Source organism: Pan troglodytes, chromosome 20 (assembly GCF_028858775.2).
Source record: "Pan troglodytes isolate AG18354 chromosome 20, NHGRI_mPanTro3-v2.0_pri, whole genome shotgun sequence".
In the NCBI taxonomy this organism is placed as follows: domain Eukaryota; kingdom Metazoa; phylum Chordata; class Mammalia; order Primates; family Hominidae; genus Pan; species Pan troglodytes.
Window position 1 is genome coordinate 42049069 of NC_072418.2, and position 24834 is coordinate 42073902.

The 24834-nt window shown below is 54.7% G+C and overlaps 3 protein-coding genes across 7 annotated transcripts; 1 reads left to right on the plus strand and 2 right to left on the minus strand.

Moving 5' to 3' along the window:
* Positions 1 to 64: 64 nt before the first annotated feature.
* Positions 65 to 4192, minus strand: CCER2 (coiled-coil glutamate rich protein 2). The gene is made up of 6 exons (XM_063800736.1): positions 3667 to 4192; positions 3024 to 3112; positions 2738 to 2778; positions 2492 to 2579; positions 1486 to 2009; positions 65 to 253 (listed from the first exon to the last, which is right to left on the minus strand). The coding sequence occupies exons 2-6, from the start codon at positions 3082 to 3084 to the stop codon at positions 164 to 166; spliced, it is 804 nt and encodes a 267-aa protein (XP_063656806.1). The 5' UTR covers positions 3085 to 3112; positions 3667 to 4192; the 3' UTR covers positions 65 to 163.
* On the minus strand, positions 3696 to 21329 carry SARS2 (seryl-tRNA synthetase 2, mitochondrial). 4 transcript variants are annotated; one of them, XM_016935869.2, is made up of 18 exons: positions 21063 to 21329; positions 16810 to 16905; positions 13161 to 13190; positions 12450 to 12590; positions 12315 to 12369; positions 11038 to 11101; positions 10714 to 10819; positions 9712 to 9759; positions 9370 to 9478; positions 9042 to 9087; positions 8869 to 8956; positions 8672 to 8781; positions 7163 to 7256; positions 6979 to 7071; positions 6782 to 6847; positions 6557 to 6691; positions 4891 to 5044; positions 3696 to 3783 (listed from the first exon to the last, which is right to left on the minus strand). In XM_016935869.2, the coding sequence occupies exons 1-18, from the start codon at positions 21327 to 21329 to the stop codon at positions 3761 to 3763; spliced, it is 1725 nt and encodes a 574-aa protein (XP_016791358.1). In that variant the 3' UTR covers positions 3696 to 3760. The 4 variants fall into 4 exon arrangements, with proteins under 4 accessions (XP_016791358.1, XP_016791359.1, XP_016791362.1 ...); XM_016935870.4 differs by lacking the exons at positions 3696 to 3783; positions 4891 to 5044 and adding an exon at positions 6208 to 6432; XM_016935873.3 differs by lacking the exons at positions 3696 to 3783; positions 4891 to 5044 and adding an exon at positions 12925 to 13005 and having other exon boundaries at positions 6415 to 6691; positions 12450 to 12515.
* Positions 21330 to 21422: 93 nt separating this feature from the next.
* MRPS12 (mitochondrial ribosomal protein S12) lies at positions 21423 to 23611 on the plus strand. 2 transcript variants are annotated; one of them, XM_001135151.4, is made up of 3 exons: positions 21423 to 21591; positions 21869 to 21936; positions 22924 to 23611. In XM_001135151.4, the coding sequence occupies exons 2-3, from the start codon at positions 21888 to 21890 to the stop codon at positions 23289 to 23291; spliced, it is 417 nt and encodes a 138-aa protein (XP_001135151.1). In that variant the 5' UTR covers positions 21423 to 21591; positions 21869 to 21887; the 3' UTR covers positions 23292 to 23611. The 2 variants fall into 2 exon arrangements, with proteins under 2 accessions (XP_001135151.1, XP_001135068.1); XM_001135068.5 differs by having other exon boundaries at positions 21547 to 21764.
* The last annotated feature ends 1223 nt before the right edge of the window (positions 23612 to 24834 follow it).

Sequence of the window (24834 nt, forward strand, 5' to 3'; positions counted from 1 at the left end):
GGCCCAGCTCAGACTCACCTCCTTGGGTGTGGTTCCAAGGCACGTCCGCCTCCTCCCCTGTTTGGGTAGGGGTGGCGTGGGGTGCTAGGTGAGGTGGAGGCTTCGGGGTCAACAGTCCTAAGCCACAGGGTGTGTCAGGAGGAAGGAGGGAATGAGGTAGGGGTCAGCCCTCCCTCCTGAGCTGCTCCCCCAGCGTCTCTGTCACCTTCTTCAGTTCGTCTCTCAAGTGCTCCAGCTGCTCCACCTCCTTTTCCTGGTGGGGTCAGAAACGGGGTAGTCAGCACCCACCTTCAAAGGCAGGCCACCTCAGTCACTGTGATTGTGGGCCATGTCGGTTCTCATAGTGGCATCCAGCAGCGGTCGTTCTGATCGTCGTGGACCACGATGATGACCATGCTGATTGCCATAACCCTGGAAGAGTGGTGCTGGCTAACGCGACCACAGCCAACAGCAGTGGCTTGGGACTGGCAAAGGTGCCTGGGATGAGCACCTCGTGATGGGGCTTTATTTTTATTTTTAAGATGGAGTCTCGCTCTGTCACCCAGGCTGGGGTACAGTGGCACGATCTCGGCTCACTGTAACCTCCACCTCCCGGGTTCAAGTGATTCTCCTGCCTCAGCTTCCCGAGTAGCTGGGATTACAGGCATGCAACACCATGCCTGGCTGATTTTTTGTATTTTTAGTAGAGACAGCGTTTCACCATGTTGGCCAGGCTGGTCTCGAACTCCTGACCTCAGGTAATCCTCCCGCCTCAGCCTCCCAAAGTGCTGGGATTGCAGGCGTGAACCACCGTCCCCAGCCCTTTTTTTTTTTTTTTTTAAGATGGTTTTGCTCTGTGGCCCAGGCGGGACTGCTGTGGCACAATCATGGCTCAATGCAGCCTCAACCTCCCGGGTTCAAGCAATCCCACCACCTCAGCCTCCTGAGAGCTGGGACCACAGGTGTGCGCCACCATTGCTGGCTAATTTTTTAAATTATTTGTAGAGTCACGGTTTCACTATGTTGCCCAGGCTGGTCTCAAACTCCTGGCCTCAAGGGATTCTCCCGCCTTGGCCTCTGAAAGGATTAACCCTCCCTAGGATTACAGGTGTCAGCCACCATGCCCAGCCTGTTATGGCACTTTTGGTGCCACCAATCATGGTGACACCTTGTTTTCCATGACCCAGCAATGGTGTCTGTCACCTAGTGAAGTAGGCACAGCAGCCACTTTTCACAGTGGCCAACTTGCTAGTGATGGTGGCTTGCTTCTGTGCAATGGCGCCATCTTGGTTGCTGTAGTCCATACGGTAGTGTGGAAGTATAAGGTAGAGGCCTTGCACGGAAGTTGTTAGCCAGTCGTGGTGTCAGTCTTGGCCACTGTGATCCACTAGTGATGGATCTGGTGGTGTAGGGCCAACACCGGTGGCTGTGAGTTGTGACTCCACTGACCATCATCAACCCTGCCTCCAAACTGTGTTGGTGTTCCTCCTTCATCCCCCTACTCACCTCTCTCTCCGAAGCCGCCTCCTTCTCCTGCCTGGGCTCAGCCTCTGGCTGGTGGTGGTGGTGGTGGTGGTGGTGGGGCGAGTCCTCGTGCCTCTCTCCTCCGCCTCTCTCGGCCCCCTGCCACAGGCTGCGGTCCCCGCCCAGCACCCGCACCCCCTTCTCCTCTGCCTGGAACTGGGCCGTCTCTTTGTCACTGGCCTTCTCTGCCACCCGCTTCTGGAGGTCCCCTCCATTCTCTAGATGCCGCTGCCACAGGTCCTCAAAGGTCTCCATGGGCCCCCTCTTCCTCTCCTCCTCCTCCTCCTCCTCGTCCTCCTCCTGGTGGAGCTGGCGATGCCCTTGCATGCGGATGGCTTGTTCCTGGACCTCGGACTTGTGGGTCCTCTCTGCTACCTCCTCCTCTTCCTCATCCCTCACCTCCTGGCTGGACCTCATCTTCCCAGCCTCTTGCTTCTTGAAATCCCCAAGCAGCAGGCCTTTCTCCTCGGTGGACGCACAGCCGTGGGGCTCTGTCCCGCACAACTCTGGCAGAAAGGGAAAGGACACTCTCTAAGCATCCAATTGGGAAACTGAGGCCGGGTATGGAGGCTCACGCCTGTAATCTCAGCACTTTGGGAGGCCGCGGCGGCCGATCACCTGAGGTCAGGAGTTTGAATTGGGAAACTGAGGCCTTGAGGAGTTCTGGGCCCTGCCGAAGGTCTCACAGGGGGGCTGCCCAGACTACAAGGGGAGGGTCCTATTTCATCCCACCTGGGAGGGGATGTTCCCTGCCCCATCCGGCCCCTCTGCAGGGAACCACAAGGGTGTTGCTGGTGGCCAGGCTCTGTCAGGTGTGAATGCTGGGCAGTGCCCCGCTGGTCCAGGCAACAGGGCTCTGGGAATGAGGACCTCTTCCTCCAGGTAGCCTGGGTGGGAGAGCATGTGGGCACCTGGGCAGGACCCTGGGTGGGGTAGGGTAGGGTCCCATGGGGTTGTGGAGGGTAAGTGGGGCCTGGGGCCTCCTTACCCTTGTGGAGAAGAGCAGTGCAGGGTCCTCTCTGGACCTGGCCCACGGTCAGCACCTCTGTGACCACCTCTGCCAGACAGCGGGTCAGCTGGGGGGCAGGGGTGCCGGGTCAGAGGGGAGGTTGAGGGCAGGGGAGATGGGGAGGAGAGCGGCTGGTTTGAGGGCAATGAGGATCATGGGGCAGGCTGTGCAGGGAGGGCAGGGCCCCAGCTAGGTGAGGCAGGGCAAGGCCTCCACACTCCTCACCTCCTCCTTGGAGGGTCTCGGTGCCAAGGGAGCAGCGGTGGCTGTGGAGAAAGGAGATGGCACTGGGCTTCGCCGCCCTGGCTGCTGTCCCCGGTACCGACCCCAGCTCCGTGGGCGTCCCGGTCCCCACACATCCCCTCCCCATCCCACCCGGCGGGTGTACTGTCCCCAGCTGGAGGCTCGGCCCCTGAAGCCTCTCCACTGGGTGCACTGCCTGCCCCCTCCCACTGGAGTCGCCGCTCCCTGGCCCCTGGCAGGTCCCGCACTCAGCAGGTCCCACACTCACCCGCCCCCAGCAGGAGCAGCCGCAGCAGCAGCAGCTCAGAGGCTGGCCCTCGGGGCGGCATGGTGGGCGTCCAACGGGTCCAAGGCGCTCTGCGGGCCAGGGTTGCAGCGCCTTATAACCCACGCGGGGACCCCGCAGGGGAGGAAATGATGTCACCGCCGCCCCCTCCCTGCCCGCGGCGGGGCGACATCTGCGGGGCGGCTGCCTGCCTGAGACCCTCAATTATTCATGAGGCCTCCGCCCTGCACGCGCTCCCCTCGAGGCTTCAGGCCAGGAGCGCAGCGCAGCGCAGATGGTGGAGGCCTCCCTTTTTTTGTTTTTTTGAGACAGGGTCTGGCTCTGTCACCCAGGCTGGAGTGCAGTGGCGCCATCACAGCTCACTGCAGGCTCCTGAACACACTTGATCCTCCCACCTCAGCCTCCCGAGTAGCTGGGACCACAGGCGTGTACCACCATATCTGGCTAATAATGTTTATTTTTTGTAGAGGCAGGGTCTCACTTTGTTGGCCAGGTTGGTCTCAGACTCCTGGGCTCAAGTGATCCTCTCGTCTGGGCCTCCCAAAGTGCTGGGATTACAGGCCTGAGGTGCCACACCTGGCCTGGGGGGATCTCTTCCCAGAGCAGCAGGGTCTGGTACACTCACCCTCCACGCTGGCAGGTGGACCGGGGTGGGAACCCAGAAGCAGCCACTCACAGATGGTCCCCAGGCAACTCCTTCCCTTCCTGGGCCTGTTTTCTCATCCAGAGAGTAGGTCTTTTTCTTTAAGAGACAGGGTCTTGTTACAGGCTGGAGTGCAGTGCCTCAAACTCTCACACAAGAGATCCTCCTGCCTCAGCCTCCAGATCAGTTGGGACTGCAGGCTTGCATTATCATGCCACAGTAATTTTTTTCATTTTTTGTAGAGAGGGGTTCTTGCTATGTTGCCTAGACTGGTCTCAAACTCCTGACCTCAAATGATCTGCCCACTTGGGCCTCCTGAAGTGCTGGGATTACAGGTGTGGGTGAGCCACTATGCTTGGCTGAGAGTGGGTCTCATAAACCTGCTTCCTCAGAGGCTGCAGTTGGCTTCTGGCCTAAGCCCCAGCTCCACCACGTGCCAGCTGTGCAGCCCAGGACAACCACTTAACTTCTCTAAGACCTGTTTCCTCACTGTAAATAGGGTTGGTGACAACCTACTCTACAGTTGGACAGTGAGGATTAAATAGTTGTGTGTACAGTGTTTAGGGAAGTGCCTGGTACTGGGAACTGCACACGTCCAAGCATCTTCAGTGCAGTAATTTTTGTTGAGCATCTACTACATGCCAGGTCCTCTTTTAGACCTGAGGCTACAGCCCTGAGCCAATGGGTGGATACCTCTGCCCTCCTGGAGCTGGTATTTGACACACATCAATACATATTAAGGAAAGAAGGCAGAAATGCATCAAAAATATAGTATCTCAGGCTGGGCGTGGTGGCTCATGCCTGTAATCCCAGCACTTTGGGAGGCCAAGGCAGGTGCATTACCTGAGGTCAGGAGTTCAAGACCAGCCTGGTCAACATGGCGAAACCCTGCCTCTACTAAAAATACAAAAAATTAGCCGGACATGGTGGCACCTCCCTGTAATCCCAGCTATGCGGGAGGTTGAGGCAAAAGAATCTCTCAGAGGTTGCAGTGAGCCGAGATCACACCACTGCACTCCAGCCTGGGACAGTGAGACTCAATCTCAAAAAAAAAAAAAAAAAAGTATCTCAGATGTAGGTACTGAGTGTTGGGGGAGTTTTACTGTGGTCACGGAAGACTTCTTGGAAGAGGTGACATTTGAGCTAAGGCCTGAATGACAAGATGGAGGCCAGCACACACCATCTAGGGGAGAGACAGCCAGACACCAATGTAAATGCACGAGTCAGGAAGGAGTTTGGAGAGTTTCAACGTCAAGGCGGGTCGGGTGGACCAAGCAAGACAGAAAGATGGGCCGAAGAGGAAGGTGGAGCAGCTCAGGTGGGGTCTCAGGGGCCTCGATGACCACTTTACCCTTTTACTCTGAGACGAAGCCACAGGAGACCTCTGAGCAGGGGTGGGACACCCAGCTGAGGCGCTCACAGGTCCCTCTGGCTGTGTGGCGAGGATGGAGAGCAGGGAGCCAGTGAAGAGGCTTCCAGGGTTAACCAAAGGGGAGGGATCGGGGAGCAGGAACCAGGTGGGGTCAGGGAGGAGAGAACAGTAGGCAGAGTCTGGAAATCTTTTTTGAGACGGAGTCTCGCTCTGTTGCCCAGGCTGGAGTGTAGTGGTGTGATCCCAGCTCACTGCAACCTCTGCCTCCCGGGTTCAAGAATTCTGCCTCAGCCTCCCGAGCAGCTGGGATTACAGGTGCCCGCCACCACGCCCAGCATTTTTTTTTAGATGGGAGTCTCGCACTGTAGCCCATGCTGGAATGCAGTGGCACGATCTCCAGTCACCACAACCTCCGCCTCCCAGGTTCAAGCGATTCTCCTGCCTCAGACTCCCGAGTAGCTGGGATTACAGGCGTGCGCCACCACGCCCAGCTAACTTTTGTATTTTTAGTAGAGATGGGGTTTCACCATGTTGGCCAGGCTGGTCTTGAACTGACCTCAGGTGATCCGCCTGCCTCAGCCTCCCAAAGTGCTGGGATTACAGGCGTGAGCCACTGTACCTGGCCAGATTCTGGAAATATTCTGAAGGCGGTGTTGCCAGGGTTGCTAATGAAGTGGAGTGGATATGAGATAAAAGTCGAGGCTAACCCGAAGGGCTGTGGCCTGGGCAGCCGGGAGAATGTGCTGGGATGGGCATGCCTGAGGAGGAGCAGGTGCAGGCCAAGTGATCAGAGGACCAGGTAGCTTCCCTGAGTTTGGGATGCCCACTGGGCCCCTACCTGGAGCTGCAGAAGGGACAGCTGCATGGGGAGCTGGGGACTGAGGGGTGAGGCTGGGGCTGGGGTCAGCTCGAAGGAACCCTCAGAGGGTGACTCTGTCCTGGCTTGTCCCAGAGGAAGGGGAGAGAATTCAGCATCCTCTCAGCAACCCTGGTGGCCCCTAGGCCAGCCTCCATGTGCACTGGGGGGTGGCTAGGCACTTCCAGCCATGGTCTTTGCAGCCACAGACCCTTTGAGGACAGTGCCTCCAAGCGGCTGCTCAGCAGCTCCTAGAGAGCCAGGCATCTCCCTTTTTCACAGATCCACAGAGGCCTTTGTCCTGACCATTTATTGGGGACTTTTTGCTCAGCACTGTAGGAGGAAAGAAGGCAGGAGGGATGGAAGCCTCTTCCTCTGCTTCTCCTGTCCCTAGAACCGTAAAGCCCAGACGTCCTGCTTCCCACTGGGACCCTCAATGATAACAGGGTCAGTGACTGACTCTGAGGCAGCAAGGACAGAGAAGAGGTGGACCCCGTGGTCCAGGGGCCCGGGCGTGGAGCTGACAGGAAGAACACAGATGTCAGGACGGGCTCAGGAACACAGGTCCCAGGTGTCCGGGGTCTCCTGAACTCCAGGAAGCAGTGACACCCCCGAGGGCTGCTGTGGGTGGGTTCTTAGCTTACAGCAGGCTGGCCAGGCAGCCCAGGCTTCCGGGGCTGGTTGGGGCCGATGTACCGGAGAGGCACGTGGGTAGGGGCTGTGATCCGATCAGTGCCGAGGTAGGACTGGAGGGCAGGGGGCACGAGCACTGAGCCGTCCTGGGGACAGAGCAGACCTCAGGACACTGCAGATGCCCCAGCCCTCCCCGGCGCTGAGCTGCCTCTCGGGTGGACCCCTCAGCCCCTCACCTTTTGCTGGTTACTCTCCAGGAGCGCGATGAGAAGGCGGGGGACAGCACAGGCGGTGGCGTTCACCTGTGAGACAGCCATGCTCGGAACTAGGCGCCCACCCCAAGGTGAGCCCGGGGAGGAGCCAAGGTGGGTGGGTCTAGGGCAGCAGAGGCTGCGGGCGAGGGCACGCGGGCAGGAGGCTGTGCGGGCCTCACCGTGTGGGCAAACTGCAGCTCCCCAGCCTCGGTCTGGAACATGATGTGGAGGCGGCGGCTCTGGAAGTCTGTGCAGTTGGAAGCACTGGTGACCTGGGGTGGAGGAGCGGCAGGCTGAGCGGATCAGGGATGGGGGGCAGGCCTGTCCTCCTGCCCACCCCGTCCCCAGCGGCACAGGGCTCACCTCTCCAAAGCGGCCTCGGCCTGGCATCCAGGCCTCAATGTCAAACTTGCGGTAGGCGGGGAGGCCCAGTTCCTGGGTGGGCATATCCAGGACCCTGCGGTCAAGGATGAAGGTGTGGGGAAGGTCAGCGGGTGAGAGGAGGAGCAAGAGGAAGAAATGGAAACGATGGAAGAGAAGGCAGCCAAAAAGCAGGAAAAAGCCCAGGAGTTTGAGACCAGCCTGGGCAACATAAGGAGACCTCATCTACTCAAAAAAAAAACAAACAAACAAAAAAAGGAGACAATAGTGCCAAAGGAGAGAGTTGTGAGGGCAGGGGTGGTGATGGAGAAGGTGGTACATGGAGGGGGAGGCACAAAAGAGGTTGATGGGAGGGGAAAAAGGCACGTGGCAGGGTCCACCGGCTCTTCACAGTGGCCATTCACACATTTGCACCTTCTAGGCACCCTCGGTTTTTTTCTTTTTTTTTTGAGACGGAGTCTGGCTCTGTTGCCCAGGCTGGAGAGCAGTGGCGCGATCTCGGCTCACTGCAACCTTCACCTTCAGGGTTCAAGTGATTCTCCTGTCTCAGTCTCCTGAGTAGATGGGATTACAGGTGTGTGCCACCATGCCTGGCTGATCTTTATATTTTTAGTATAGATGGGGTTTCACCATGTTGGCCAGGCTGGTCTTGAACTCCTGACCTCAGGTGATCCGCCTGTCCCGGCCTCCCAAAGTGCTGGGATTATAGGTGTGAGCCACTGTGCCTGGCCTTTATTTTTTTTTTTAGAGACAAGGTCTCACTCTGTTGCCCCAGGCTAGAGTGCAGTGGCATGATCACAGCTCATTGTAGCCTCCACCTCCTGGGTTCAAGCAATTCTCCTGCCTCAGTCTCCCAAGTAGCTGGGACCACAGGTGTGTGCCACCATACCCGGCTAATTTTAAAAAACGTAAAGACGAGCTCTCGCTGTGTTGCCCAGGCTGGTCTTGAACTCCTGGCCTCAAGCAATCCTCCTGCCATGGCCTCCCAAAGTGCTGGAATTACAGGCGTGAGCCACCACACCCGGCTTACGCTCCCAGTTTTTTACAATGGGTCACCCAGAAAAGAAGTCCACATTTCTCAGCCTCTCTTGAAAGCTGCGTGTGACTGACAGGGTGAGAGGAAGTGGGGCTCGCAACCTCTGGCTCCCCCTTTTCCCACCCCCACTCTCCACTGGGAGGTGAAAAAGTATCTTGGGCTGCACAGATGAGGCAGCGGCCCAGAGAGAGGGGGAGCAGCAGGAGGAAAGGGGCCCGGGTCTCCACTCTGGCACACCGTGCACTGTTCGTGCTTCTGTTACAGTCCTGTGAGGGGCGACCGGCACACGGCAGACAGACTGGGATCCTGTATATGCTCCTGTAATCCTTGTACAGGAAAATGGGGGCAACGAGGGGGCTGGAGAGGTGGTTCCAGAGCGAAGAGCAGCTAGCCAGCCCCTCGTCCCTCCCCTACCCCACCCCTGCCATCCCTGGATCCCTGGCCCCTCTCCGCACCGGAAGTGCAAGCCCAGCTCTGTCAAGATCTCCATCTGAAGGGACAGGAACTCCTCCAGCAGCTGTGAGCTCTGCTCCAGCCCAGGGCCTGTCACCCCAAACATCTCCACCTGGGACAGAGGGCACAGGAGTCAGGAGGCTCTGAGCTCTTCGGGTGGCCCCCCACCCCAGCCCCGTTTAGTCCCAGCGACACCAGCCTTGGTGAAGTGGTGTACTCGATACAGCCCCCGGGGTTCCTGTCCCGTGTTTGTCTCTGCCCGGTAGCAGGTGCTGGAGCAAACCATCCTGGCAGAGAGCAGGGAAAGTCGGGTCAAGGAGGGAAGAGTGATTGTCACAGGTAGGGTCAAGGTGTAAGGAAACCAGGTGTCACCTGACTGGCAGGTCCCTGAAGGCCACGGTGTGGTCCATGAAGTAGCCTGGGAGGAGAAACCACAGGGTGAGCCAGGGCTGCCAGTGCCCAGAGGAAGCCTTTGGAAGATTAAGAGGCACTCTCTCTGGTGGATGCAACCCCAGGTCAAGGCCCGGGGCTGGATTATCACTGTACTGCTGTACAGTAAACAACCTACACAGCCGTACATGTTGGCCCTGGGGCTGCTGAGCTGCTCTGGGCAGGTGATCCCCCCCAGCGCTCCCTGGACGCTCCCAGTTGTCTTTCCACATCCCTCCTGCTCCTCCCCACCACCCACACAGGTCCTCACCTGCAAGCCCCACCTCCGCTGTTCCAGCCAGGTTGAGATCTTTGAAGCGGGCAGGGTCGATGTTGTAAATTTGGGATGGGTTGGCATTTGGTGTCATCCCACAGCCTTCCTGGGGGAGGAGGCCAGGCCACAGGGATCAGGGGACAGGTAACCCTGGCCTCTCGTTTTAGTCACAACCCCAGCTCCTCCCCTGAAAACATGTGGAGCTGCCCTGGCCTCCCTGGTATGGCCTGGCCCCCTCAACCCAGCCCCAGGGCGGTCTCCTCAGGTTTCCCTGCCTCGGGCACCCACGGCAGGGCCTGACACCCAGGTGGGCGAGGGAAGCGGAGAGGCCTCACTCACAAACACTGCTCCGCGGAGAAGGTCTGGCACCATCATGGGGGTGAAGCCCTGTTCAGGGGAGAGGATGAGTGAGCAGAGCTGGGACCCCTACCAGACCCCAAGCTCAGCCCTGAAGAAGGGGTGCTGCAGAGCCCCTTCCTCCTCAGACGAAACTGAGGCAGGGGCTGGCGCAGTGGCTCACCCCTGTAATCCCAGCACTTTGGGAGGCTGAGGTGGGCGGATCACTTGAGGCCAGGAGTTTGAGACCAGCCTGGCCAACATGGCAAAACCCCCTCTCCACTAAAAAGACAAAAATTAGCCGGCATGGAGATCGTGCTACTGCACTCCAGTCTGGGTTGACAGAGCGAAACTCCGTCAAAAAGAAAAAAAAAAAAAAAAATTAGCCAGCATGGTGGCATGGGCCTGTAATCCCAGCTACTCAGGAGGCTGAGGCAGGAGAATTACTTAAACCCGGGAGGTGGAGGTTGCAGTGAGCCAAGATTGCACCACTGTACTCCAGCCTGGGTGACAGAGCGAGACTCCGTCTCAAAAAACAAAAAAGTACAGATTTGGCCACACCCTCCCCTGCTTAAAAGCCTCCCATGGCTCCCTAGTACCCTCTGAAAATGTCTGAGTTCCTCACCGTGACCAGTGCTCCATGCAACCAGTCCCTGCCATGTTTCAATGGATGCTGTGATTCCCAAATGCTCCCTTTATACCGCAAGCAGGCAGTGAGGTGCAATGATTACAAGCACAGGCTCTAGGCCCAGCTCCAGACTGGCTGTGAGACCTTGGGCTATAGGTACCTCCCCTCTCTGGGCCTCAAGCCCTCTCTGTAAAGTGGGGATGATGACAGCACCCACTTCATAAAGTTGTCGTAAGGACTAAATGTGTCAATGATACACATGAAGCTCTGAGAGCAGTGACTAGGGCAAAGCAGAGGTCACTCCCATCCCCGTTGGGCCCTCTGAGCTCAGCTTTGATGCCACCCCCTCCAGGCAGCCCTCCTATCTTGGCCCATACCCGGCGGAGAAGCTTGTTGAATGTGAAGTTGACCAGGCCGTGCTGCAGGAGGGCTCCAGCCCCGCGCAGATAATAGGAGCGGTGGCCAGACACGTGGGACAGGCGCCTGGGAGACAGACAGACAGGCGGGTGCACATGGGCCAGGCTGGCAGGGAATGTGGGGACGAAAACACCCAGGGGAAGAGGCCCGGCTGCTGGGTGGGGCTGGGGCATCAAAGATTCATGGCATTTCCACATCTCACGCTGAGGCCAATGAGGCAGGAGCCAGCTGTTGGGGTGCAGGCAGCTGGGAGAGGGGCGTGGGGAGCCAGGGGAGGGGCTCACTTCTGACGGATGATGTCGAGTTTCTCGCCAATTTCCAGGTGGCCCCGAGGTTGGAAGGAGAAAACTGGATGTGGGTGAAAAGCACCGGTGTAAGGCAGCGGGGAGAGAGGGATGGGGCCCAGATAGAAGCTTCCAGAGACAGCAGAGAGGAGGGACGGTGAGAGAAAATAAAGGAGGGGCAGGAGGAGAGAAGGGAGAAGAAGACACGGAAAGGGAGGGAAAGGGAAGAAAAGACAGACAGGAAGGGAGGGAGAGAAAAGCAGAGACAGGGAGAGGAAATGAGAGGAGGCAGAGAGGGAAATAAGAGGGCGCGGGGTGGGGAAGGCAGAGTTAGAAACAGAGGAGAGAGGCCAGAGAAGGAAACACCACGAGGAAGGGAGGAGGAGAATCAGAGAGAAGGAGGCACAGAGTTGGGGAGAAAAAGCCCCGGAGACAGGGACCAAAGCAGGGGGGTCAGAGAGAGAGACAGAGACACACACACACTCACACACACACATACACACACAGAGATACACACAGAGGTACGAAGACACACACACATACAGACACACAGAGACAGACACATACACAGACACGCAGAGACAGACACACAGATACACACAGATACAGACACACAAAGACAGACACTCACACACAGATACACACAAAGACACAGATACACAGACACAGATACAGACATACACAAAGAGATACACGGAGATATGCAGATACACACACAGACACACAGAGACAGACACATACACACAGACACAGAGAAAGACACAGATACATACACACAGATACATACACACACACACACAAACACAGATATACACACACAGAGATACAGACACACACACAGATAGACACACAGACACAGATACAGACACACACAAACACAGACACACACACAGATACAGACACACACAGATACAGACACACACAGATACAGACACACACATACAGACACAGACACACAGATACACAGATACAGACACACATGACACACACGTCACACAACACATACATACACGACACACACTCACACACATACGATACAATCACACAACACAGGGTGAGACTGCCCAATGGTGAAGGGGGAGAGAATGAAAACCCAAGGACCGCCTCTCAGAGATAGCTCGAGCTCGGCCAAGGCAGGAAGCTGGAGCCACCTCCTGTACCGCCAGGAGTTCTCCAGGCTCCAGACATGTTCCCAGACCCCAGGGGCCCACACGCCGAGACCCCAGAACCCCCACACCGCAGGGCTTGTCAGCTCCCAGGCCTGGGGTGTGGCCCACCTGGCTTGTCTCCGACCACGTGGAGCACTCGAGCCTGGCTCTCATCCCCGACGGGCTGCAGGGAGACAGCAGGAGTCACGGAAAGGTGGCACTAGGTGGGCCCCTGGCCTCCCTGCCACCCAGCACGGTGCTCACCACGTCTGGGTGGGTCTGGTTGGGCAGCTTCAGTGCCTGCAGGTAGAACTGCTCCTCAAGCTGGGCCTCCCTGGGGTACAGGTGAACAAGCTCCTTCCGGATCTCCCGGCCACGTGCCCGCAGACCCTGGTACTTGGGGTCCTGGGGGCAGCACAGGTGGGTTCAGCCCGGGAGAGGGTCAGGACTCCCTCATCCAGTGTGACCTTGATCCTGACCGGCAGAGCCCCTGTGGTGGACATTCATGCCTCTCCTGAACGTCTTTGCAGAACTTCGCTTACCACCACATGGCAGGTTTGTGGGGAAAAGAATCAGGCCTGGCCAACTAGAACGTTCTATTGCCAACTAGAACGTTCTATTGCCTTGGCCACAATGACTGGCTCAGAGATAGGCACCTGATGTCACCTGAACTCATGAGAATCAGCCCCAGGACTTTAACTGGAACTATCAGGAAAGCCTGCTTGACTTTGCCTCCTACTTTCACAAGGAGAGAAAGCTGGCCCGGGAATGGGAGGAACGTAGGACCAAATATGGAGCCAGCACCTGGATCCAGCCACACCTGAAGCCAGTTTTTCATGCATCAATAGAGCCTATTTTTTTTTTCCCCTTAAACCTGTTTGAGTTGTTTTCTGTTACAATAGTAGAATCGTGACTGGCAGGGTATCCTCCCTGCCCACCCCCAACCCTGGATAGGACATCAACTCTTCACAGTACCTGCTGCACTTCACCACTGTCCTGGTTTGCCTGGTAGAAAAGAGACAGGGTGGGTGATTAGGTTGATAAAGTCAAGGGTGGGGAAGAGAAAAAATGGTGAAAGGTCAAACAAGGCCAGAGGATCTTAGTCTCCTGCTCTGTCAGTACCTAGCTGGGTCCCTCTGCAACTCTGTGTTTCTGTTTCTCTATTGCTAACGCTACAAGGAGGCAAGATAATTAACAGTAATCACAGCCGCAGCTCCGTGTAGGAAGTGCTGCCTCCATGCCAGGCTCTATGTACAGTGCTCTCCCATGCCATGATTTCTTCAAAATCCACTTTAGGAGGTAGGCATTCGTGTAAACCCTGTGATATGGTTTGGCTGTGTCTCCACCCAAATAATATCTCAAATTGTAATTCCACCTGTTGTGGAAGGGACCTGGTGGGAGGTGATCGGGTCCTGGGGGCGGTTTCCCCCATGCTGTTCTCCTGATAGTGAGTTCTCACGAGATCTGATGGTTTAAAAGCATTTGGCAGTTACCCCTCTGGCTGTCTCCAGCTGCCATGTAGAAGGGAAAGTGCCTTGCTTCCCCTTCCGCCATGATTGTAAGTTTCCTGAGGCCTCCCAGCCATGTGGAACTGTGAGTCAATTAAACCTCTTTTCTTTATAAATTACCCAGTCTCAGGTATTCTTTTTTTTTTGAGACGGAGTCTTGCTCTGTTGCCTAGGCTGGAGTGCAGTGGCGTGATCTCGGCTCACTGCAAGCTCCACCTCCTGGGTTCACGCCATTCTCCTGCCTCAGCCTCCTGTGTAGCTGGGACTACAGGTGCCCGCCACCACGATTGGCTAATTTTTTTTTGTATTTTTCGTAGAGACAAGGTTTCACCATGTTAGCCAGGATGGTCTCCATCTCCTGACTTCGTGATCCACCTGCCTTGGTCTCCCAAAGTGCTGGGATTACAGGCGTGAGCCACCGCGCCCAGCCTGATCTCAGGTTTTCTTTATAGCAGTGTGAAAATGGGGCCAGGCGTGGTGGTTCACAACTGTAATCTCAGCACTTTGGGAGGCTGAGGTGGGCAGATCACCTGAGGCCAGCAGTTGGAGACCGGCCTGGCCAACATGGAGAAACCTCATCTCTAAAACCTTGTACTAAAAATACAAAAATCAGGCCAGGCTTGGTGGCTTACGCCTGTAATCCCAGCACTTTGGGAGGCTGAGGCGGGCAGATCACGAGGTCAGGAGATCGAGACCATCCTGGCTAACATGGTCTCTACTAAAAATACAAAAAAAAAATTAGCTGGGCGCGGTGGCGGGCGCCTGTAGTCCCAGCTACTCGGGAGGCTGAGGCAGGAGAATGGCGTGAACCCGGAAGGCGAAGCTTGCAGTGAGCTGAGATAGTGCCACTGCAGTCCGGCCTAGGTGGAAGAGCGAGACTCAGTCTCAAAAAAAAAATTAGCTGGGTGCGGTGGCACATGCCTGTAATCCCAGCGACTCGGGAGGCTGAGGCACGAGAATCCCTTGAACCTGGGAGGTGGAGGTTGCAGTGAGCCGAGATCGTGCCACTGTACTCCGGTCTGGGTGACACAGTGAGACTCTGTCTCAAAAAAAAAAGAAGAAAATGGACTAATATACCCTGTCTGTAGATTCGAAAATGGAAGCTCGGAGAGGTAAAGTCTATCAGTGTGCATTTGAGGGCCTGCAACCAAGGCCCCTTGACATTCTGAACCTTCCATGATCCTAAGCAGCTGAGGGAATCGAACAGCCTGGGTCTGAATGTTGGGCACCTACATGCTGTGAGCCCTTGGGCAAATCTCTGCCCCCTCTGAGCCTCAGTATCCCCATCTGTGAAGTGGGATGATAACAGGACCTCCCTGGGCAGGGCTGTTGTGCAGCTTCCCTGAGATGAGTTAGCACTCAAAGAACATTAAATGATCCATTGTGTTGCTTTCATTGGTTGTCCATGATGTAGAGAGCCCGAGGCTGGCCACTCAGTAGGTGCTGGGAGATGTGATTCTTGGTGGCAGAGGCCTCCAAACAGAGTGGTAAAAACCAACTGCCTAGGTGCGAACCTTGCCTCTCCCACTTCCTGGCTGTGAGACTTACGTACTTTTTCTGGTTGTTTTTTCTCGGAGACAGGGTCTCACTCTGTCGCCCAGGCTGCAGTGTGATGGTGCGATCATAGCTAACTGCAGCCTCAAACTCTCGGACTCAAGCGATCTTCCTGCCTCAGCCCCAGAGTAGCTGGGACTACAAGTGCATACCCCCATACCCAGCCATTTAGGCCCGTTTTAATCTCTTAGGGCCTCACTTTTTCCCAGCTGTAAAATTGGGTTTGTATTGTTCCTGTGTGACAAATGGCTGTGAGGATTAAGAGTATGGAAAGCACCTGGTATGGTGTGTAGCGATTTCTACATAAAGGTCTGCTGTTGTTTTTATGATTGTTTTTAAGCCATCTGTGGCAGACACTGTTGGTTGTATAACCCAAGATCCCTCCTTCCAGGCCAGGCGCAGTGGCTCACACCTGTAAGCCCAGCACTTTGGGAGGCCAAGGCGGGTGGATCACCTGAGGTCATGAGTTTGAGACCAGCCTGGCCAACATGGTGAAACCCTATCTCTACTAAAAATACAAAATTAGCCGGGCGTGGTGGCACATGTCTGTAATCCCAGCTACTGGGGAGGCTGAGGCAGAAGAATCACTTGAACCCAGGAGGCGGAGGGTGCAGTGAGCCCAGATCATGCCACTGCACTCCAGCCTGGGTAACAGAGTGAGACTCGGTCTCAAAAAAATAAAAACAAAATAAAGATCCCTTCTTCCTCCTTCCCCACAGAACTCTGACTCAGTTCACCCTTCCCTGGTAGCCTGTAGTTCAGGGGAAGCGGGCCCAGGTGGAGGATGGCCTCTCATCAGCCTATGCCGGCTGCCGGAACTCCATTCCTCCGGCTGACAACTGGAGTGTGGTGGGGGTCTGGGCCCAGGGGACACGAGGGGACTCTGCTGGATGCTTCAGGAAAGGTGTACTTGCTCCTGAAAAAGGAACTCAAGCCAGAGAAGTCTCTGTCTCCTTCCCCTGGCACAGTCATGTGAGGAGATGCTGCACTACAGCAGCCATCTGGAAACCCTGATGGGAAACTGAGGAAAGATCAGTGCAGTGAAGTTGCTGGTGCAGAGAGAAGGAAAGGACCTGGGCTGGGGATGCTGGAAGAACCGCTAATTAATCAGCCCTAGGGATGCCAGGGTCCTGCACAGCTCGCTATGTGAGGTAATGCATGTCCACGTTGTTCACACTTGCTTATTTATTTATTTAGGGAGTCTCGCTCTGTCGCCCAGGCTGGAGTGCAGTGGCGCCATCTCAGCTCACTGCAACTTCCGCCTCCTAGGTTCAAGCGATTCTCCTGCCTCAGCCTCCCAAGTACCTGGGATTACAGGTGTCCATCGCCATGCCACCTAACTTTTGTATTTTTAGTAGAGATGGGGTTTCACCATGTTGCCCAGGCTGGTCTCAAACTCCTGACCTCAGCTGATCCACCAACCTAGGCCTCCCGAGTAGCTGGGATTATAGGCGTGAGCCACCGTGCCAGCCTGTTCAAGTTCTTTAAATTCAGTTTCCTGTTACCTGTGTCTAGAGACACCCTCGTGGCCACTCCCCACCTACTCAGGGCGCCATGCTCACCAGCAGGGCCCGCACTGCCTCAGTCACAGCTGCCTTCTCTTCCTCCAGGCTCCGGATCTGCTCCTGCAGCTGCCTCAGCTCCTGCCATGTCGAGATCTGGGGTGGATATAAGAGAAAAGGAGATGAAGCAGCCATCGCCCCTACCCTTCTCTCTGGAGCCCACTGGCCACCTGGACCTGCGGCGCAGTGAGGCAGAGATCCCTACCTAGCCCTCAGTGGCCATCCTCCCCTCCTCCCCTTCAGTACTGGAATGCCCTGAGGTTCAGCTGGCCACACAGATGCCCAGAATTCAGACACACTGGCCGAGCATAGTGGCTCATAACTATAATCCCAGCACTTTGGGAGGCCAAGGTGGGTGGATCACTTGAGATCAGGAGTTCAAGACCAGCCTGGTCAACATGGTGAAACCCCATCTCTACTAAAAATACAAAAATCACCCGGGTGTGATGGCAGGCACCTGTAATCCCAGCTACTCAGGAGGCTGAGGCACGAGAATCGCTTGAAACCAGGAAGCGGAGGTTGCACTGAGCTGAGATCGTGCCACTGCACACTCCAGCCTGGGCAACAAGAGTGAAACTTTCTCAAACAAAAAAAATCTCTAAACTAGCACTTTAAAAAATCATGGCTGGGTGTGGCACTTTGGGAGGCCTAGGTGGGAGGACTGCTTGAGTGAGCCCAGGAGTTCCAGACCAGCCTGGGCAACATAGGGAGACCTGCCTCTAAGAAATTTTTTTTTTTTTTTTTTCTGAGACAGAGTCTCACTCTGTCACCCAGGCTGGAGTGTAGTGGCACGATCTTGGCTCACTACAACCTCTGCCTCCCAGGTTCAGGTGATTCTCCTGCCTTAGCTTCCTGAGTAGCTGGGACCACAGGTACGCGCCACTGCACCTGGCTAAGTTTTGTATTTTTTAATAGAGGCAGGGTTTCACCATGTTGGCCAGGCTGGTCTGGAATTCCCGGCCTCACGCAATCTGCCTGCCTTGGCCTCCCAAAGTGCTGGGATTGCAGGTGTGAGCCACAGCACCCGGTCTCTACAAAAAAACTTTAAAAAAATTAGCTGGGTGACAGATTGACACTTTGTCTCAAAAACAAAAAAAATTGTTAAAATGTACATAACATGGGAGGCTGAGGCAGGTGGATCATTTGAGCCCAGGAGTTCGAGACCAGCCTGGGCAACATGGAGAAACCCCGTCTCTACAAAAATTAGCTGGGCATGGTGGCACATGCTTGTAATCCCAGCTACTTGGGAGGCTGAGGTGGGAGGATTGCTTGTGCTTGAGCCTGGAAGTCTCACGGAGCCTGAGAGGCTGCCATGAGCCAAGATCATGCCACTGCACTCCAGCGTGGGTGACAGAGTGAGACCTTGTCTCCAAAAAAAAAAAAAAATTTATTATGTTTTTGAGGAACTGCCATACGGTTTTCCATGGCAGCCGTACCACTTTATACACATTCCCAACAGCAATGCACAACGATTCTGACGTTTCCACAACACAATTCTTGCCAACACTTGTCCTTTTCTGTTTTGTTTTTAATAATAGCTACTTGAGGCCGGGTGTGGTGGCTCACACCTGTAATCCCAGCACTTTGGGAGGCCGAGGCAGGTGGATCACAAAGTCAGGAGTTCGAGACCAGCCTGGCCAAGATGGTGAAACCCTGTCTCTACTAAAAATACAAAAATTAGTTGGGGGTGGAGGCGGGCGCCTGTAATCCCAGCTACTTGGGAGGCCAAGGCAGGAGAATTGCTTGAACCCGGGAGGCAGAGATTGCAGTGAGCCAAGACTGCACCACTGCACTCTAGCCTGGGCGACAGAGCAAGACTCCATCTCAAACAAACAGCTGCTCAAATGCACGTCTAAACTACTACTTTGAAAATGAAGAGAACAGCCAGGCGCAGTGGCTCATGCCTGTAATCCCAGCACTTTGGGAGGCCGTGGCGAGTGGATCATTTGAAGTTAGGAGTTCGAGACCAGCCTGGCCAACATGGCGAAACCCGTCTCTACTAAAAATACAAAAATTAGTTGGGTGTGGTGGTGCACAACTATAACCCTAGCTACTTGGGAGACTGAGGCACGACAATCACTTGAATCAAGGAGGCGGAGGTTGCAGTGACCGGAGATTGTGCAACTGCACTCAGGCCTGGGCGACAGAGGAAGACTCAGTCTTAAAAAACAAACGAACGAACAAACAACAAAAACACACCCCTGGCCCCCCCCCCGCAAAAAACAACAACAACTAGCACTTTACAAATGAAAGAGAATATAATTAAAGAACAAGAATGCATCACACGTGGCAAAAGCAATAATTGTTAATGAAACTGGTTTCAATTTTGGGTGTGCGTACTGGGTCAGGATGTGAAATGTATTTCCTACTCTTGGCCACAAACTTTGAAAAAGCCTGCTAAAGGATGTGACGCTCTAAATTATCTACATGGCCATCAAATGGAATTTTCCATCCTACCGCCAGGCTTTTGTATATTCTGGTCCCCTACTTGGGATACTCGTCTTCCCTCTTCCCTGGTAATTTCTCAATCCACAGATCTTTGTTTAATGCCACCTCCTCTGAGAAGTCCTCCCAGGCTGTCCTCCACTTTGCCTTCACAGCATTTACCACAGATTATAATGAGTATATCTGTCTGTATGAATTTGATTACTCTAGGTAGTCAAATTTACCAGAAATTGTAATTAGTATATATGTAGAGTTGTATATGTTAAATGTCTTTTAGTGGGGCATGGTGGCTCACATCTGTACTCCTAGCACTTTGGGAGGCCAAGGCGGGTGGATCACTTGAGGTCAAGAGTTTGAGACCAGCCTGGCCAACATGGTGAAACCCCGTCTCTACTAAAAATACAAAAATTATGCAGATGTGGTGGCACGTGCCTCTAATCCCAGCTACTCGGGAGGCTGAGGTGGGAGAATCACTTCAACCTGGGAGGCAGAAGTCGCAGCGCACTCCAGCCTGGGAGACAAGAGCAAAACTCCATCTCAAAAAAAAAAAAATGTCTTTTACTAGACTGTGAACTCAGATCATGAGAGGGCACAGCAGGGTACTTAAGATTGTGGAGTCTGGGTGTGGTGGCTCATGCCTGTAATCTCAGCATTTTGGGAGGCCAGGGTGGGAGGATGACTTGGGTGCAGGAGTTCAAGACCAGCCTGGGCAACATAGTATGTCCCTGTCTCAACAAAAAATACAAAAGTTTAGCCGGGCGTGGTGGTGTCTGCCTGTAGTCCCAGCTACACGGGAGGCTGAGTGGGAGGATTATTTGAGCTCAGGAATTCAAGGTTCCAGTGAGCTATAATTGTACCACTGTACTTCATCCTGGGCGACAGAACAACACCCTATCTCAAAAAAAAAAAAAAAAAAAAAAGTGGATTCTAGGCCAGAAAGCACAGGTTAAAATTCCCACTCTGCCACTTCCCAGTTGCATGACCTAGCGCAAGTGAATTAGCTTCTTGAAGTCTTAATTTCCCCTCTGATAAAATGGGAGAAATAATGGCACCTACTTCATAGAGTTGCTGTGAAAATTAAACGAGGTTAAAGTGAATAAAGCACTTCAAACAGGCTGGGAGGGGAGTCCAAGAGAGGAATGGGAAGACGTGGGGACCCCACTATCGTTAGCACCTCAACACAGAGATATTGTGAACCCGGTCCTAATTCCCTTTTATAAGTGCTAGCAATTTTATTATTATTCACCGCATATTTGCAACATCTAGAACACCGGAATATAGCAGTTGCACCTTAAGTATCAGTTTAATAGAACCATTCATTAATGGATTCATTCATTCATTCATTAACTCTATTTAACTGCCTGCTATGTGTGGCGGAGGTGCACAGCTCTCCCTACCTCTCTCTCCAAACGCAAGAGCTCCACCACACCCCAGGCCTGACCCCGTCCGATTCACACTTGGCTCCCCATTTTCCTTTGTGGTCTTAGGGAAAGGCTGGCATGAGGTTGCAGCACGGAGGGCAATGTCACATAGCAAGTTCCTAGACGACAGTAGGTACCCAGCAAGCAGTATGAAACAAGCGCATAATGGGTGTCCAGGACACAGTAGGCATTCTTGGCACATGGTAGGGCCTCAGCACTCACTGGACAACTGGCACATAAGTGGGTGCCATGCACAAGACGTTGGCTAACTTGGGAAAGAACTAAAATTCCTACTATAGGTTCGCCCCCTGCCGGAGGACATCTTGCAAACCCAATTCTTCCGTAAAGCAAACGCCTGCGCCCCCCGGCCGGCGCAGGCGCACTCACGATCGCGGGCAGGTCTGCCGAGCGCAGCTCCCCCTTGCGGAGCTCCAGGGCGTGTGCGGCCTCTTCTGGGCATGCGCAGAACCGCTCTATGTCCAGCTGAGGGAGTGCGCTGTAGCCCTCGCGCGCATACTCGTACAGGAGGTTCCGGTTTCGTTTCTCTGTAGCGAAACTTCTCCTTGGACTATCGTTGGAGATGCAGCCTCCCCGGGGCCGGAGCCCCCGACGAGTCAGCAAAGGCCACAAGCGCCGCGCCATGGACGCAGCCATCTTGGACCGGGGACAAGGCGGCACTTCGTCCCGCCCACTCCGCGTTTAGACCAATTGCAAAGCAGCGAACCTGACCGTGACGAGCCAATCAGATCCTGAGGAAAGTTGACCGCGATAGAGTCCTTCGTCGCCCAATCGTCGTCTGTGTCCCGCCTCTTCAGTGACGCGAGGCAGAACCAGCCAATCCCTGCACGGATAGCGCCCGGAAGAGGCTAGAAGCTGGATTCAGCGTGTCCGCGACCTCACCTTTAGGTCCTGTGAGGTCGGTGGAATCCTGGGGTCCTCCAAATCTACCAGGCCATCTCCCCAATTTCCCAGTTCTTCCTTTGTGCGGGCGAGAGTGGTTGGGCCCTCGGGAACCCACTCAGAGCGAGGCTAAATTTACGGAGGGACTTTCTGTTAGCAGTATGAGGGCCTGTGGTTAGACCTATAGAGGTATTTCCTTTGATTTAAGCCAGAAAGTCCTGAGAGCGGATCGGGGAGCATTTGCGGATCGGCCACTTTTTCCTCCTTTCTGAGTCTTTTATCCCCTACCACAGGGACGGCCCAGGCGGCAGGATGTCCTGGTCTGGCCTTCTCCGTGGCCTCAACACGTCCCTAACTTGTGGTAAGTGGGGGACTTGGGCTTCAGGGACGAGGCTAGAGGGGGAGGGTTATTCGCTCTTGGACTTGTGTGCCTCTGTCGGAGCCCCGAGGGAAACGGGGGTGGAAAAACACGGTGGGGTTTTGGCAGAGCTAGGGCTGCTAGAGCAAGAGGTGGGAAGCAGCTGCATGGAGGGCTACTGCGTGTCAAGCGGCGTTTGGGTCAGTTTTATTATTTATTTATTTAAGATCTCCCTCTGTCGCCCAGGCTGAAGTGCAGCGGTGTGATCACAGCTCACTGCAGTCTCGACCTCCTGGGCTCAAGTGATCCTCCCGCCTCAGCCTCCCAAGTAGCTGGGACCACAGGCCTGCAGAACCACAACCAGCTAACTTTTTGATTCTTTGTAGAGAGGGAGGTCTCCCTGTGTCGCCCAGTCTGGCCTTAACTCCTGAGCTCAAGTGACCCTCCACAGCCTCCAAAAGTGCTAGGATTACATGCATGAGCCACTGAGCCTACTATTATTTTAAACAGCATTAAAAATAATGCTTCCTGGCCAGGCGTGGTGGCTCACACCTGTAATCCCAGCACTTTGAGAGGCCGAGGTCAGGAGTTCGAGACCAGCCTGACCAACATGGTGAAACCCCATCTCTACTTTAAAATACGAAGATTAGCCGAGCGTGGTGGTGGGTGCCTGTAGTCCCAGCTGCTCAGGAGGCTGAGACAGGAGAATTGCTTGAACCCAGGAGGCAGAGGTTGCAGTGGGCCGAGATTGAGCTACTGCACTCCAGCCTGGGCGACAGAGTGAGACTTTGTCTCAAAAAAAAAGAAAAAAAAAAAAAAAGGTAATGCTTCCTTGAAGAATAAAGAGTTACTTTTGTCTGTAAATAACATTAGATGTGAACAAATGCATCCTTGTAAGGTGCTTTAAACAATGCCTAAAACACCAAAATTGACTTGCTACTACACTAAGATCTGTTCTCTGGGATAATAACCCCTTTCGGCCCTCTCCAGGCCCAGCTCTGGTTCCCCGGCTCTGGGCCACCTGCTCCATGGCTACCCTGAACCAGATGCACCGCCTGGGGCCCCCCAAGCGGCCGCCTCGGAAGCTGGGCCCCACGGAAGGCCGGCCGCAGCTGAAGGGTGTGGTCCTGTGCACGTTCACCCGCAAGCCGAAGAAGCCCAACTCGGCCAATCGCAAGTGCTGTCGAGTGCGGCTCAGCACTGGCCGCGAGGCGGTCTGCTTCATCCCCGGGGAGGGCCACACCCTGCAGGAGCACCAGATTGTCCTTGTGGAGGGCGGCCGCACCCAGGACCTGCCAGGCGTCAAGCTCACCGTTGTGCGTGGCAAGTACGACTGTGGCCACGTGCAGAAGAAGTGACGGCTGGGGGCACAGTGGGCTGGGCGCCCCTGCAGAACATGAACCTTCCGCTCCTGGCTGCCGCAGGGTCCTCCGATGCTGGCCTTTGCGCCTCTAGAGGCAGCCATTCATGGATTCAAGTCCTGGCTCCGCCTCTTCCATCAGGACCACTATTAAGCCATAGGAGTCCTGGGGGTGCAAAGGGTGCCCCTCTGTCAACACCCTTGGCTCCTGTGTTTAGAGGGGTGGCCTGAAGGACCTTTTCTGCTGGGACAAGACACTGTACTGCCCTCTGCTGGGAAGGGGTTTTAATAAACAGACCCTGGCGCTTGTGATGTGAATCCCCTTGTGGAGTATTTGCCCTCTGTGTGGCTGTGGCAGTGGACATCTCTGAGCTTCAGTTTCCTCCTCCAGAAAATAGCTCCATTGGTGGTATCTCCTTTGTTTGGTTTGGGGAAGATTAAATTCGATGCTCTATGTGCATAACACGCATGGAGGGCTCCTTTTTTTTTTTTTTTTTTTTGACAAAGTCTCGCTCTGTTGCCCAGGCTGGAGTGCAGTGGCATGATCTCAGCTCACTGCAACCTCTGCCCCCCAGGTTCATGTGATTCTCCTGCCTCAGCCTCCCGAGTAGCTGGGATTATAGGCACACACCACCAGGCCTGGCTAATTTTTGTATTTTTAGTAGAGACAGGGTTTCACCATGTTGGCCAGGCTGGTCTCAAACTCCTGAGCTCGGGTGATCTGCCCACCTTGGCCTCCCAAAGTGCTAGGATTACAGGCGTGAGCCACCATGCCCGGCAGAGGGCTACTGTATTTTAAGCTTAGGAGTCAGGTAGGTGGCACAGAGGCCCAGGTCTCCTTCCTGCAGGCCATGGGTTCTGGGCACATAAACTCTGCCCTCAAGCATGGACATCTGGAAAATGGCAGTAATTGTAATGTTGATGTGGAAGGGGTGTGGAAAGGATTCAATGGGGTGTGCTGCTCCACACATGGGAGCTGTTCTTTTATACGTGTGTGTGTGTGTGTGTGTGTGTGTGTGTTTGTGTAGAGAGAGACAGAGACTCACTGTGTTGTCCAGGCTGGAGTGCAGTTCTATGATCAAAGCTTACTTCAGCCTTGACCTCCTGGGCTCAATAGATCCTCCCGCCTCAGCCTCCTGAGTAGTCGGGACCACAGGTGTGTGCCACCACACCTGGCTAACTTTTCCATTTTTTTAGAGTAGGAATCTGGCTTTGTTGTCCAGGCTGGTCTCGAACTCTTGGCCTCAAGAGATCCTTCCACCTTGGCCTCCCAAACTGCTGGATTATAGGTGTGAGCCACCATTATATAATAATATAAAATTATTACTGGGTTCACCTGAGCTCAAATCCTGCTCCCCATCATAATTGCTATGAGACCTGGCTATGTTGGTTCCCCCTATGGGCCTCGGTTTCCTCCCTTGGAAAATGGCACTGATGATAATGCTGACTGCACCTGATCATGTTTTTGGCCACATAAGATTTAAGAAGTGGGGCCAGGTGCAGTGGCTCATGCCTGTAATCTCAACACTTTGGGAGGCCGA